The sequence below is a fragment of the Sceloporus undulatus genome, chromosome 1 (genome assembly GCF_019175285.1).
Source record: "Sceloporus undulatus isolate JIND9_A2432 ecotype Alabama chromosome 1, SceUnd_v1.1, whole genome shotgun sequence".
Classification (NCBI taxonomy): domain Eukaryota; kingdom Metazoa; phylum Chordata; class Lepidosauria; order Squamata; family Phrynosomatidae; genus Sceloporus; species Sceloporus undulatus.
In genome coordinates, this window is record NC_056522.1 from 32,725,112 (window position 1) to 32,741,554 (window position 16,443).

The window sequence follows — 16,443 nt, forward strand, 5'->3', positions numbered from 1 at the left end:
AGTAGATTCCAGTTTAGCTTCTGCTCACTGCTGCAGTAAAGCCCTCTCAATGTTCTTGATCAAGCAGCCTATACAAGAATAAGGCAAATCACATCAATATGATTATGTGTTTTATAAAATAGTATCATTTCAGTTCTTGCCAGTCAGTCACTGACTCTAAAAAAAATCCCACTAAGGAAAATATGGTTTCCCACCACAAGTACACTCAGGAAATGAACTTTGTATTTAAAACTAAAATGTAGCTGAAAAAAAGAATCACTGTGGCAAAAGGTTTTCCATTTCATTTCATTTCATTTTATTTGCAAAAATAAACAATTTAAGAACAAAAGTACAAAAGATTCTTGAATGTACAAACTAGAAAACAGCATGACATTTGTCACTTTTAACATTTCCTTTATTGCTTTCACTGAAAGCATATTATCTAGGCACACTTTGCCTCTGACAAGATTTTGCTATTTCTATTGCATTATTAAGACTTGGGTTCACTTGATGTTGTTAAAGTCATTTGTTCTTAAAGCTAGTAATTAGTACCACCAGAACTCCATAGAATCACTCACAAAAAGGCATCTTTTGTCATAAGATATTCCTGAACAATTATACTATTCATTATTGTTATTTGTTAGCTGCTCTGCCAATGGATCAGGGCTACATTGTTAAAGAAAATAGCCAGTCTTAGCCTGACATGTGGCAGTCACATGAAGAGCATGCTTTCCCCCAAGCATTACAAACATAATAACATGCAGAAGTCATTTTAGCATGAATTGTCCACATTGCTTCCTCTAGGAATGCATCCACACTGCAGAAGTAATCCAGTTTGACACTGTTTTTAACTGCTCAATGCTATGGCATTCTGGGAATTGTAGTTTGTTGTGACTCTCTGCCAGAGAAGGCTAACGGTCTCACAAAAACAAAATCCACAGAACTCCATAGCACTGAGCCACAGCAATTAAAGGAGTGTCGAATTAGATTATTTCTACAATGCAGATCAGCCTGGGGGAAATTCATCAGTCAGATCCAGTTGTAATGCTGAATATCTCTCACAACAGAGTCCCTAGCACAGATAAACCATTCTATGAACCAGAGTATCTAAAACTTTCAGTTCATTCAGATACACAACTCCATGCAGAACACCCCACAAAAAACAACCCCCCCCATTTCCAAAACCTTGATGAATAAATCTTAGTGACTTAGATGATACTATTCAACATTACACAATGAAAGGCTAAACAAATGAAACATGTCTCATTTCACAATGATCCTTAAATTTATGAACATCTTTTTTAAAAAAATGTCCTGCATTTTCTTTCTTTCACTCTTGTATTCCATTCTATCATGACCAAGAAATGGAACCAAGAAAAGCTGTGTGGATAGATAAAAGTTCAACTGTTATGGGTTCCCATCACATTATATGGGATAAACTGAACAGACTACAACAGTCAAAACAAGAAGTGTGAACAACACAACATCTTTAGCTTGTTCCCCAAGAATGAATAGGGCAAGCTCACATATGAACAGCATTTTTACAAACATTTTCTTTTTTCCAAATATATGGTTTCCATTCACTCATATGAGAAAACTAAATTGCTGCAGATAATATTAGGACACCATTTTGTAGGCATACAGAGAGAAATGTGGCGCACCTGTTGGACTGACTGCAGGTTCAGAATGATGCTTTGGGACTCTGCAGTGTACAGCTCTCTCTTACTCACAATTACAGACATCTTGCTAAATAAACAGTTTACACATACTAAGGTTGCAACATTTAGTCAATTAATCAGTCTGGCTGATTAAAAACATTGTAAGCCTATTAAAAGGGTGTCCTTGATTAACTGGACAAAACCTGTTTAAAATAATTTATTAGATATTCTCCTAAAAACTGCAAGGCAATGATAGGACCTAAGAATCCAGGGATCAATTTCCTGCTCTTGGAACCTGTTAGGCCCATATGAACCTATCCAATGGGAAGGAAATCTATCCGGAGGTAGGCAGAAATCCAGCATCACTTTTGACAAATGGCTTTAAAAATAGATGCAGCTTGTTTAAAAGGAGAATCACAAATCCTGGAAAATTTCCTTCCTCCTCCTCTTCTTCCTTCTCCTCTTTTTTTAATGGTTTTTGTTTCTATCTGGAGGGTGCCAGAGAGTCCAAAAGAGGGCTAGGACCATAAAAACAACCTTGGGAAGCAACATGGGTCCCATAGGATGCAGGATTCACTCCGTTGATCTAAAGAGATCCCTTCCAGCCCTGTATAACAATTATGTCTAATTCCCTCTAGTGTAATAAAAAGTGAGAGAGAAATGCCTTTTCTAACTTGAATAAGATGGCAATAATGGTAATGGGGATGGTAATTATGATGGCTATAGTTCCCTCTATATTTCCCATTGAAAAATGTATGCTGATTAATCAATTGAGACTAATAGAGCTGAATAAGTTTTTTTTAATTGGTGACAAACCCAGGAAATACTATCTTGAGTTTAATGTATACATCTAGACCATGTTCCTATCTTATGTACTTCCCTCCACTCCTTGTTCTCGCCCCCTTTCTTATTTTTACTTCAGAATCTTACTTTAACAATCCAAATGAAATTCTTTTTTAAGAACATGCTATCTTGACCCCAAGGGCCACCATAATGTTAGGTCCTGTGTATTTGGTACAAGGAATAGAAGCAATGATTGTCTTCCAGAAGTTTTGATTTTTAGCTTTGGAACACACAAAGATTAACAATACTGCAGTGATTGTACTTGCTTACATAAATATCTGAACAAAAGATCCTAAACTCCTTAGGAAAAGGGAGAATTTCCAAGCAACCACTATGCAAAATTTTACATAGCTTGTGTAACCCTAGTGGGAAAAGCACACTTGGGGTGCCTGTTATTTTCAAACAACTTTTGGCAAGCCTCAAAGTGTATCACATTTTGGATTTCATTCTGCTTCTTACAAAAAAGTCACATTTTAAAAATGTTATCTTATTGCACATTTGTCCTGGTCATGCATGTATATTCTTTAAAGTTTGGTTCCACACTCTGTAGATTAGAATAAGTGTTAGTGCAATTCCCTCTCCATCCTTAGCTTTTTTGCATGCAACTGCAGTTTACATTTACATGCAAATCTATGTCATATTTTCTATTCGTTGTTTCCAGTCCTATGCACACTTACTAGGGAGAAAACCTATCAGAACTTAGGAGTTACTTCTGAATAAATTTGAACATTGGCTTTCAGTCCGTCACTTTCACATATGTTGTCTTGTCACGGTCAGAAACAATGGAAGTGGATCCCATCTTGAAGTAGACAAGCTGACGACCTTGGCAGGAGAAAAAAAATAAGTAGAGGAAAGGTGAAAAACCTTCTCTTGAATATAAGTTCTGAAGTAATCTTGGCATGTTCCCTTCTTTTATAAACTATGCATCAAATCAAGAGCATCAAGTGACACATCACTTTTGTGTCTTGAAATCATCTTCCCATAAAGACAAGCTGTAGTCTAAAACTGGTCATTTACTGGAAATGGCATAAAATCTATGAAATGCGTAAGGTCGCAATAAGTTGACCAGTAATTTGAATGCACATGCATACATGTGTACATTCACAAGCATAAACATATTTAGGTTGGAAGGGAGAGGATCCAGAGCACTACATCGGGATGTTGTAAGTAAAATATTTTTACTGATTCCAATCCCTTTTGGATGGGGAAGGAAATAAATAATGCAATCATATAATAAAGCAACCATACATATCATTGCCATTTTGAGTTTCATAATACTACATGTGAAGTGTGACACTCCACAATGCATGGAGCCTGTTATCTATTTACAGTTTCCAACACTAAAACCAATGCTGATATTAATCAAATATTTAAAACTCACTAAAGCCCACAGTAACCCAGTCTAAACCTACAACAGCATAACACCAGTAACAAAGAGATGAGGTTATTGCTGATGGTAATAATGGCCTAAATCCATTATCAAATGTCAACTAGGATGACCAGACATTCTCCCAACTGTAGTGGGAAGGGGAAATTCATCCTTCTGTGACTCTGCTGATGGAAGCAGTCTCATTAGCAGAATGGCTCCAATGAATCCCAAGCAAAGAGTCCTCATACTGAGTGCACCCCAGCCCCCATATGCGCTGTTGGGTTACTTTTCCTATGCTTGGATTCCACACTCTGCATTTCCTTGTCCTGACAGAAGCCTCCATTAATGACGAGCAGAAACTACACTGGTAAGTGTGCTTAAACAGATGTGAGGTGGAGAAATTAAAAGCAAGATCTCTCTTTTTTTAGTGGTACCCATGTTGTGTGTGTGCAAGATGCAGTATGAACCAACAAGTCAAGCTTTCCAACAAAATTTCATCTCTGCTGTGACAAGCTGGAATCCATCCACCTCTTCCCAAAGTTGAAGATTCACTCACAAATAAGAATGAAAGGTCACATTCTCAAATTTTAGCTTTAAACTTCACATGAGAATAATTAAGATACTATGCAAGTTGAACTGTGATAGGTTTGTGGCAAGCTTTCCTCAACTGCACTTCACTAGAGCCACTGGTCAAGACAATGCAGTATGTATACTTCAAGGAGACTCAAGTCTATTTTGCTACCCCATCCCACTCCAGCTCCCTAAAGCCCCCCTGATCTTCCCCACCATTAAAACAAATGTTGAGCAAAGAAATCATCCATGAAATGACCCAAACACAACAATCCTCAATCCCCAATTTGCTCTAGATGTAGAAAATCAACCCCAAACTGGCCGAAAATCATAGCGATGCAAAATTTCAAGGTCAGATTTTGGGCTCATTTTTGGTTGAAAATGCACTGTGGCCTGACTTAATCATTGAAATTATTGGTTTATATTGGTTTAATTTCTTGTAAATTGCTTTCTTGGACATGATCAGAGTTAATAATAAATTAGGCTGCAACACATATGACCTCTGTGATATGTATAACACAACTTTCCCTGAGGTTATTTGAGGCTGCCCTTATAGTAAGATTGCAGTTCTAAGCATCTTCTGGTGCTTGCATATGAGGCTAAATGCTGTACTTGTCAAAGGAAGCTCTTGCTCACATTTCATCCAGCTGGAAGTAGTCTTCCAACACACATACACACTAATCTCCACGGAACTCATCATGACTGATAAAGGCACTGGAATGCATTTGGCAGGATTACTTTGCAGCTGCTTGTCCTTCCTCTACCTTCTGCTGAAACCTTCAGCACAAAAGACAGCGGTCTCCCCAATGCCTATCACTCTCAACAGCCACCACCAACAACTTCATGGTCTGCTGTGGACACTGCCATGACAGATTTTTGCAGTCTGAGGCCATCATAAAAAGCCCTGAACCAAGTGCAATCACTTATCTGAAATTTGGCAGGAACTATGGAGCTGCTTCACTAGAGCCTTCCTGGTTGATCAGGCAATACCAATGAAAATCCTTTTTATTCTCTAAAGACATTTTAACTTCAGAGTGATGTGTGTTTGTGTATGTGTATGTGTGTGCATAGATAGATAGATAGATAGATAGATAGATAGATATGTACACACAGAGAAAAATATAGAGCTATTTATTGATTTGTATCTGTGTGTGTATATCCTAAACATACACATTAGTAGGTATCTATGAGTATACATATATAAATAGGAAATCAATTAATATCTATATAGACAGTATATGTGTGCACACAGATAGAGAACAAGAGACAAATATGATACATGGTATCAGACACATAAATATGTACTGATATCTGGTATTTTATATTTTTCACTCTAGTGTGCTTTGTACTTTCTTGCCTCTATAGTTGGTTTACAACTTTAGTATTAACTGTTTTAATCTCCAAATGCATTTTAAATTCTATTTTTGCTACTGCATTTTATTAAGACTTCAGGTGTAAGTTTTATTTATCTCAGTTGTTTTGTTTTTCTCATGCACATCACCCTGAGACCCTAGACCAGGCTAGGAATTTTTGTGCCCAAAGAAAGTGGTATGGGTCTGATTGAGGTTGAATCTGGGGGGGGCTGGAGTGGCCATGGAAGATCACATGTAGCCAATACCTACTATAAGGTGATTTCCATATTTAATAAATAGCATAAAGTACTCAAATTTGGTAGGAAGTTAGCAGTGGAGAAGACGTCAGCTTTCATCAAGACAAGCCAGCAAAATAACTTGTTAGTTGAATTCATCATTTTTTATCTGGAAAGTGACTCCCTACCCAAATTTCCCAAGGAAAAATGATAAGGGAAAGGCTCTTTCCACATAGAGTTATAGCTTTTCTAACATCAGCTGCAAGTGGACTGTGTTTTGCATGTTCAAAAACAGCTGAAAATGTCAAAACAAGAAAGAGCTTGTAAATATTATTTTTCTAGACTGAAATACCCCAAATCTCCCATTGATCATGCTGGCTGCAGGATTCAGAGAGTTGGGTACCAAAAAGTAATTTTGGCATGCTGTGGTTCAAATATTTTGTTAGCATATTGGTTTATTTATATATTTGAGAGATTTAAATCCTGCCTTTTTCCCAAAATGGGATTCAAGGTGGCTAGAAAAACCATAATTTCATCTTCTCTGTTACCTGTCCATGTTGTTTGGTTGGTGAGAACAAAAGCTTTGCACTGCGAATGACTCTCGCAAACATCGATGGCTTCATTAATGTCAAACACGGAAAGGAGACATCCCTTATGATGATAGGATGGCCAGCACCTGTAATTCTCATTGGGGATAGCAGCTTCAAGTATCTTTCGGTAAGCTATAAGAAAAACAAAGGGAAGTTGTCATTTCAAATGCACAGTTTTTCCAGCTAACGGCTTCAACAACATTCTCCTGCATCTCCCTTCCCATGTTGCCTTCGTGTATGTTTTTTTTTTAAAAAAAAATCTTGCATGAAATATTTGCCAAAAAGAATATTTTGTTATGCTCACTTTGGTAAGGAAGGACTTTGTGAGGAAAAAGGTTTGCCAAGAAACTCTCTGTGCCCCTAAATTTTATCCCTCTCCTCCTTCCTCTGCAACGTAAACCTTTCATTTTGTTGGGGTCTTTCTGGAAGGAATGTTCTACCAAGTGAACTGCATCCACTTGAATGAACAGAGGGCTCAACTGTCGTCACTCTAAACAGTGGGCTGAATTGTCAGGGAAAGACCTGAACAGGCTCTCCCAGCCCTCCTTCTGAGTCAGAAGAGCATGGCTGGTTTTCTCCCGCTTGGTAAAGAAAAGACAAGCTTTTAATTAAGCAAACTTTTTTTTTTAATTTTAAAAAATGACTCAGATTAATACAAAAGGACAAGTTGCTTGATGGGACCCAGAGAAAAAGGCATGGGAGGAAAAAGAAAGATACAAAGTTTGGTTCTTGACCAGCATCCCTGCACTGTCTATGGATTAACTGCCCCCATTGGCTGCCATTCAGTCTCCTTTTCTTTTATGAGCTCCTTTGTCTCTCGTTCACTGCTCACAGCTCTATGTCATTTCCCAGCTGCCTGCGGTCTCCTCTAATGAATGCATCAGACAAATTAAACTAATCATTTATAAATATTTCTACTAAGCCGCTGGACTCACAAATCACCAGTTTTTTTTTTTAAACAAAAACACCACCACGTGCTTCTAATTGTACCTATTAAGAAAATGGAGCTGGATTTTCAGTTTCACAGCCTGTATTTTGTTGGAGTCATTTCAATTCAAGAGGGAGGGGTTTTTTTGCCTGCAGCCATGAAATTTCAGTATTGATATTTTGCAAAGGGCTTCATTGAGCATGCTTCCAACTCAACAGTCACAGCTTACTTTTGGCTGCAGTTACATACAAATTTGTCTGAGAGAGTAGCCCCAGTAGGAAAAGTGGTACTACTTCCTAGAAAACATCATGAGGTTCTTGCACACAATCTAACAGACAACAGATTGGTTTATATGAGAATTGTTCTTCACACCATTTAGTATGCATTCCATACACCATCGCCTTGGAAAGTATGTGAAATATTTAGTAAACACACATTCGCTTCACACAGCAACTTTCACTCTGAGAATAAGGAAGTAAAATGCAAAGACATATCAAGAAAGTCAACTACTCTGCTCTGAGTAAACTACAGCATCATATTCTGAACTGAAATAAATCAAATTTGTACCAAAACAAATAGATTTTGTATCAGGGTACAATCTTCTACCTACTTAGCCAAGAGCAAACCTCAATGAAATAAGTGGGGCTAACTGGTGAGTACACAAGTACAGTGTGCCCTTGTTTTATGTGGGGAATCCATTTCAGACCCCCCCCCCCCGCTTAAAACACCGCGTAGCTTGAGCCCCATTCCAAGTATCAGATACACAAATATAATGCACTCACGCATGACGCAGGCGCACTGTATAGGATTATAGTGTGACTTCTCAAAATTAAGGAAGACCCTTTCCTTGATTTAAAGAATTGTCCTTCTTGTGCTATTCTTAAGTGAGCAGCAGTAAGTTATGAAAAACATAAAAGCAACATAGTCTACTAGAAATCTTATTAAAATCACACACATATCTTCTGATATTTCAGCAGGTATTGCCCACATAGTTTGGTCCTACTATGTTATATACTAGAAATATGATAAGAGGCACTTAAGGGAAAATAACTGGAACCAGTAACAGTACTGAATCTAGTTTGGAATGAGAATGATTGCAACATGAGTCCAGGGTTACACCAGTGCAATAACATCTCATGCTTCCTCCCTCAAGGAGCAGGTGCCCAAACCAAACCTGGCTGAAAGCCTGTAAACGGAATGCTGTGTTCCAATTCATGTAACACAAGGTCTCGCTGCATTGCATTGCTGTTGATGCTCCAAATCATAAGGTCCTGGCTATCATTGCCTTCTGTCAGAGACAAACCTCAGTAGCCCCCCCTTCACAGCATTCTCTGAGCTGTGACTGGCTGGCACCAAACAGGCTTGCCCAGCTCCTCTCTTCACATTGCTTCTCTCAATGCATCCCACAACTGGGAGAGCACTGCAGACATAATTTTCCATTGCCCCAAGCTGCAGTGTCTCAGAAATCCCTTTGGTTGGGGTGCTGTCAAGCTGAAAAGGTAGGTTTTGGCTTGGCCATTAACTACTGCAAACATTTATCCTCAGCAGGTATGAGATCCTAAGTCCAGAATACGAACTTGTTAACTACTGAACAGAAAACCAGCCATTAATTTAAAGCAGTTTTTAAAAGGATGCTAAAATAGAATGATGCTAGCAATAATAAATACAATACAATACACCCCAGCTAAAATCTCTTCTGTAACTGATAGTTAATACTAAAAGATTTGGGTAAACTGAAAGAACTACAACTTCTGGAAAAAAGACAACAGAGGCAGGACCAACTTAGCTTCCTGTGGGAGGGAATTCAACAGTCTGGGAGCTGCCGTAACATACAACCAGAAAACAGAAGTTATTATAGAGAAAGTAGGTATAGTTTCTCCCCCCCCCCCAGGGGGGCTGTTTTTACAAGACAAAAAAGCTATGTATGAGCTGTTCAACAGTGAAACACACTCCCTTGGAGTGTGGTGGAGTCTCCTTCTTTGGAGGTCTTTAAAAAGGGACTGGATGGCCTTCTATTGGGGATGCTTTCAAAAATGAAACCAAGACTATGGGCTTCCTGCACAGGACGAATAGAGATGTCATCAACAAGAACTAAAAAGGAGTATTGAACAGTAGGCTTTAGAGGGAAAACAAGAAGCTCATTCTTGGACATATTGAGCTTTAAGCGCCAGTGCCACATTAGTTGAGAAACAGCGTTGAGACAAGAAGATATGTGCTGTTCAAGACCCAAGGAAAGATCAGGGATGGAAAGATACAGCTGGGTGTCATCAGCATACAGATGATAAGAAAAGCCAAAGGAACTCATGAGCTTACTTAAAGATAGTGTGCAGAGAGAAAACATTCGAGGACCCAAAACAGAGCCCTGTGGAACCAGACGATGATACCTGACCATCAATGATCACTGTGAAAGATACATCAGACAGGATGGCAATGGCAACCCCCCTCTCTGAAGAAACTCACCAAGAAAACCCGTTATCTGCTGGGAAAGCCCCTGACTCTGAGTGGTTTCTCATTTGCATTTGCTGAGTCCTCATTCTGCTGTTCTTCAGGACTGGTAGCCAAATTTTGTTCACTTTAAGGGTTTCTGCTTTCCGGTTGAAATTATCCAGATGTTTATGGATTTCAATGGCTTCCCTGTGCATCCTGACATGGTAGTGGTTGGCATGGTCCAGAATTTCAGTGTTTTCAAACAGTATTTTATGCCCAGGATGGTTTGTGGCATGTTCCGCTACTGCTGATTTTTCTGGCTGGCCCAGTCTGCAATGTCTCTCGTGTTCCTTGATTCTTGTTTGCACACTGCATTTGGTGGTCCCTATGTAGACTTTCCCGCAGCTGCATGGTATGCGGTAAACTCCTGCGGCTGTGAGAGGATAATGATCAGCAATTAACAGACATTAATCCTCTTTTGCATTAGCCTCCCAGCCTGAGGACTGCCATCAGCAACAGAAAAATACACATGCAAATCACTCCTGCATTCCCACGTTCACACAGTGCGCGTGTGTGCGTGTGTGTGTGTGTACACACACACACACACACACACACACACACACAACTTTTTCCAGGCAAGCATTCTCTGAAGATGCCAGCCACAGATGCTGGCGAAACATCAGGGAGAAACTCTTCTAGAACATGGCCACATAGCCCAATAAACCCACAAAAAACTATGGATGCCGGCCATGAAAGCCTTCGACGTGATGTTGGTTATTACTTTTAAAGTCCTACATGGTTTGGGTCAAGGCTATTTATAGAATCATTTTCTCCTGTATAATTTGCTCTGTACATTCAGTTCCTCTGGGAGACATCTACTCCAGTTATTTAAAACTAGGTTGACTGTTACCCAGAGGACATTTTCTTTGGCCACCTCCAGACCATGGAATGATCTTCTGGAAGAGTCATCAGCTCAAGGCATTGCCTGTATTTAAATTAGCAGTAAATGCCAATCCCTTCCGGCAGACCTTTCTAGATTATTTTTAAATTATGGTTTTTATAGTATTTCTTGATGGATTTTAATATGCATTGGTTTTATATACTCTTTTAATTGATGTGTTGCTAATTGTTGTTTTTCTCCATCTTTGTTCTATAGGGAGAAGTGGATACAGATACAGACACACACACACAGATAGTACTTGTAATAGACAACAATTTATACTGCTAAACCACTGCTGATTTTAAAAGGCAGAATGAGTTATGGCCTGATTCATTATATCAAAATGGCTCCTTCATGCCATTTTGCTGAATTTGGCTTTGAGAATTGCAGCAGTCCTGGGTTTCAGCCTGCAGGGGACCATACTGTTCTCTATAAGCTCACAAATGCCATTGCCAGAGAAGACCAACTATAACTCTCCACCCAGCCCCTGTGAATTAAATGGTCTAAATAAAGCTCTTGTAATATTACCTAACATGTTCTGTTCCTGTGAAAAGATTCAGGCAAATAAAGTAAATCTTTCCACTCTTGGCAAGCTTGCAGGTATGAAGCACAGGCCCATCTGTCACATTCCTAGAGCCTGGAAGCCACAGAGGTTTCTAAAGGTCTTCAGGCTCTGGACTAGTGTAAATGCTATATCATACAATTTTTAGTAAATTTTAATGCTAGCTACATACAAATATATGGAGGGAGAGGAGGAGGGAGAGCAGCAGGAAGAAAAAAAACATCAGCTAACTGGATTCTAAGATGTTACTAAGAAGTAACTGAATATGTTGGTAAAACTTGAAAATCACAGTTTGAGCAAGAAAGACCTAAAAGAACAGAAATGCCTCCATTGTAAAGGATACAGGGCCTCTGTTTTGACTGGCTTTTTGCAAATTCTCAATACTGGCAGACAACTTGGAACAGCCACCAACTTCACCAGTTCTTCTTCTTCCCTCCACAGGGTAGTATGAAGGGAAGCCTGTACAGCAGTGGTCCTCAGCCTTTTTTTCACTTGTGTACCCCTTGGCAGCCTAGTTCCATAAATTGTGCCCTTGGTGCTAGCAAAATGTTTGCAATTAATACAGTTGCTTTTATTTTCTGTTAATGTGTCCTATGGTTGCATTAGCTTCTTTTTTTTTTTTTTTTTTGGTCTGCTGCATCACACTGTTGATTCATGTGGTGGATTCTCCTTCTTTTCTCTATCTTAAGCTTATCAGGAAGATGAACAACCACTGTCAGCAACTACCCAAAGCAGCAATGAAAGTGCCAGTCCCTCACCTCCTGAGAGGCAACCAACCCCGCAGATATTTCTGAAGAAAATGCTGCCGCCAGCCAGTAATTTGGCATCAGGTGCCACCATGACCAATACAAGTGCAGGCACAGATAAGGTCGCACCAAGCCACCTGCCCTGCCCTGCCCTCCTTTTGTTTCTCTCTCCTTCCTTTATCCCTCGCTGTACAAAGCAGCGTCATCATCTCCACTCTAGCCATGAGGAGAAGAAAGGTGGCAAGAGTACGAAGGAAGGAGCAGAAAGGTGGGTTCCGAGGAGATAAATGCCCAGTTAATTGCATCATATTGAGTTGGTGCTGCATCCCACTCTCCCCTTATCCTGTGATTGACTTTTGTCTCTTTGCACATGGATGCAGCAGCTCTTGATTATTCCATCATTACTAAAAAAAATAATAATTCATGTACCCCTTCATGTCCTGCTGCATACCCCTGGGGTTACATCTACCCAAGGTTGGGAACCATTGCCAAACAGAATGATATACAGTGTATTTTCTACCCCAGAGAGAAGTGACACACAGAGTGAACTAAATGTCAGCTGATGTCACCAAGAAAAAAAACTGGGAGAAGAAACGTTGTACATTTGTCCAAAATTCACACATTGGTCCACATAGCTCATCTTCAAGAAGGAATCAGCCATATTGTCTAGTGTCTTTACACCAATACACTCAAAAGGATGACTTGAGAAACACAGAATGTTATTTTGGTTAAAACAGGCTCTAAAACCAGTAACACACTCACCTCTCCTACTGACTTGCCAATACTTTAAATCCAAGGTCAAACTATATTTATAAATATGTGGCATTGCCATAGGTACACATATAGCACAAGAAACTGGTTGTCTTCACTCTGGCAACTCTACCTCCTCTCTGCTTTATCTTCACCACAACCGTGTCAGATAAGTACAGCTGTAAAAGAGGGACTGACAGTCACACAGTTTCATGACACAGTAAAGACTGGACCTTGGATCTCCCAAAACAGATGTCTAGTGTAGTGGAGTCTCCTTCCTTAGAGGACTTTAAACAGAAACTGGATGGCCTTATGTCGGGCATGCTTTGATTGAGAGTTCCTGCATGGCAAGGGGTTGGACTGGATGGCCCTTGTGGTCTCTTCCAACTCTATTATTCTTTTCTATGATTCTAACACTGCAAACCTGCTTATGACAAACTTGGGACATATTTTAAGCAGTTGTGTAGTAGCTTCTCTCTACCTTAAGGAATAATGAAAAAATATTTTGTTAAAATAGATTGATGGAGGGAAGTTACCCAAGAGATTTCATCCATCCCAGTTTTAAGAATTTCCATCTCTATATAAGCCTGAGTATTACCTACATTACCACATGTGTAAATTTTCCTGACACCACTGTCATCTTCAAAGCTGTCTGTCTTCAGACCACCCTATACAGGAAGCCAAGTGAGCAGTACAAATACCTCCCTGCCAGTATTTACCACCTTGGCAATATAAAGACATTCATTGTATGTAGCCAAGCCATATGTTACAACATATCTGCATAGATCTAAAGAGTGTGATCACAGAGTTGGAAAGACACCCCAGGTCCAACCCCCATATTCATACAGTCCACATATACACCATTTTCATCTAGTAATTAACTAGATAAACTAAGATTGGCTTACTTTAATCTGTGCTACAAAGCTTATCTAGTGTTGGACAGATTTCAAAAATATGATCAGTGCCTCAGGCATTACTTCTTTTTGAGTGAGAATTCTAGTATTAGAGAGAAAGCCCACCTCAGGAAATTCCAAGTTATTGTTACAAAGCATCTGAGCAATTTAATAGCACATTTGTGTGTGAATGCATGAGTATTATGTCTATGTGCACCATTCTAATAAATAATAAATATTTTTTAATCTTCTATGCTAAACTAACACAAGCAAAAAATATAAATACAGAGATATCAAATAATAATTTGGCAGCTTAGTTCCATGTTCGTTGTTGCATGCCTTCAAGCTATTCCCAGTCTGTGGAAAGCCTAAGGTGAATCTTTGAAAGATTTGTTCAGCAAGGGTTTGTCATTGCCTTCGTCTGAGGCTGAGAGTGTAACTTAAACAAGGTGACCCAGTGATCACATCCTGGTTTCCCAAAGTCCTAGTCCAACACTCAAACCACTACAGCACTTTTGCTGTCTAAAAGGTTATGTGCCTTGAAGTCAATTCTGACTTGTGATGATGTTATCACAGGGTTTTCTTGGGAAATGTTATTCAGCCATTGCTTTCTTCTCAGACTTGGAGAAAGTGACTTGCTCATTGTTACTGCAGGGTTTCTACAGCTAACACATCCTTTGCACACCTTCCACTCACCCTCAGAGTTTGGAAAGTTATCACCAAACAGTGAAACCTTTATTGACCAGTCAAAATGCATTTGCATTTGCAACAGGACTCTCCTTTTCCAATCCAATCTGTCTCCATTTCTGTGAGGCCACAGGCCTCTTGTAGGCAGAGGACAATGGATTTTTCAAGAAGCCTCCATGTTTTTGCACCAGGGGTAATTTGGTAGGTGTAGAGGTAAAACATGCTAATCCAGTCCAAATTTAAGAAGAAAAAAAAATTGTTTCACCTTGGTTGAATGTCCCAGTCCAGTGGTTTGTTCTTTAGGGTTCCCCTGTTGCAGCTACAATGTGGTATCTCACAATCCAGAAAATATGCAGAGGTAGCTGTGTTACTTTTACTCATGTTGATGTTGTTGTGTGCCTTCAAGTCGTTTTTGACTTATGGTGACCCTAAGGCAAACCTCTCATGAGATTTTTTCGGGCAAGTTTTGTTCAGAAGAGGTTTGCCATTGCCTTCCCCTGAGGCTGAGAGCATGAGACTTTCCCAAGATCACCCAGAGGGTTTCATGGCCAAGAGGGAAATCAAACCCTCGTCTCAAGGGTCTTAGATTGTACACCATAGGCAGGTTTACTCTTTTATATTTATTGTTTTTATGTACAGAGCTGTGCAAATCTACAGCGCTATATAAATAATAATAATAATAATAATAATAATAATAATAATAATAATAATAATAATAATGGTCATAAGTCTCAAACCACTATGCAGTGTACACTGTTTAAAATGTTAACAGTAAAAGTACAAAGTAGCCCATGGCTATTACTCAATGATTATGGAAGCAAGCATATTGTTGCACTGCTCATTACTTTTCAATTGGATTCTGTTACTTTTTTTGAAGAAAACACCATTAGGAATAATAAAATAATGTGTTGGAAAATCAAGTATTATCTCTTACCCTGCCCTGCTTCGTTGCCGTTAAGAGCAGTTGGAGATTTTAGACAATATAGGACAGTGATTCCCAAACTTTGGTCCTCCAGCTGTTTTGGACTTCAACACCCAGAAGTTCCAGCCAGTTTGGCCCAAAGTTGGGAATTCTGGAAGCTGAAGTGAAAATCATCTGCAAGACCAAAGTTTGGGAATCACTGATATAGTGCCTTCTCTGTACGCCTATATTAATTATAAGTTCTTTAGCTCTGTTTTTCCCATTTGCTCATCTATCTATCGCAATGCATGGTCATAAATACTTTGTGTATCTAAGCAAGCCAACCATGTGACCTGAGATACTTCTAGGGTGGGTAATTATCTTTAAAAATGCCCCCTTCTCTATCTAATCTTTCCTTTTTTATAATTCTTTGTCCTTCATTTCAAGATGGTGAGTTAAAATTTTAAGATCACTGGAGTTCTTCCTTTTATTTCTATTTCTAATTATTTGCTACTTAGGATGCAGGTACACATGCTCTGATTCTTAGAAGATGGCAATGGCAAACACCCTCTGAAGAAATTTGCCAAGGAAACCCCACAACAGATTCACCTCGGAGTCAGAAATGACTTGAAGGCACACAGTGACAAAAACATTTGGTAAATATACTGAAGGAAGGTGTTTCTACAGATCCAATCTTCATATTTCTTTCCCCAAAGGGTTAACAATCTGTCATATAATCCTTTTCCCCCCCTCACAGAATGGAATATAACTTTTTAAAAAATCCTCTCAAAATAACATTATGTACAAGGTAACTTCAAATGTTAACAAGAAATTGTTACTAATTACACCAATAAAGTTATGTTACTTTTTGGGGGGGGGGGGAAATCTGGCTTTGCTATATCCTCATTATTAAAAAAAAAAAAAGTAACTACTGTAGTTACAGGCACTAGTGCTACTTGTACTAAGTACTTCTAACCTCTGTCCACTACTCCTTTTACCATTGGTAAAAAAA

General features: G+C 39.1%; 1 protein-coding gene across 1 annotated transcript in view; it reads right to left on the reverse strand.

The window, feature by feature from the left end:
* Window positions 1-277: 277 nt before the first annotated feature.
* PKDCC (protein kinase domain containing, cytoplasmic) overlaps window positions 278-16,443 on the reverse strand; it is a 70,266-nt gene continuing 54,100 nt past the window's right edge. Inside the window, 2 exon segments of the mRNA XM_042476955.1 lie at window positions 278-3,302; window positions 6,556-6,729. Of these exon segments, the coding sequence (XP_042332889.1) occupies window positions 3,217-3,302; window positions 6,556-6,729 (260 nt within the window). The 3' untranslated portion in view covers window positions 278-3,216.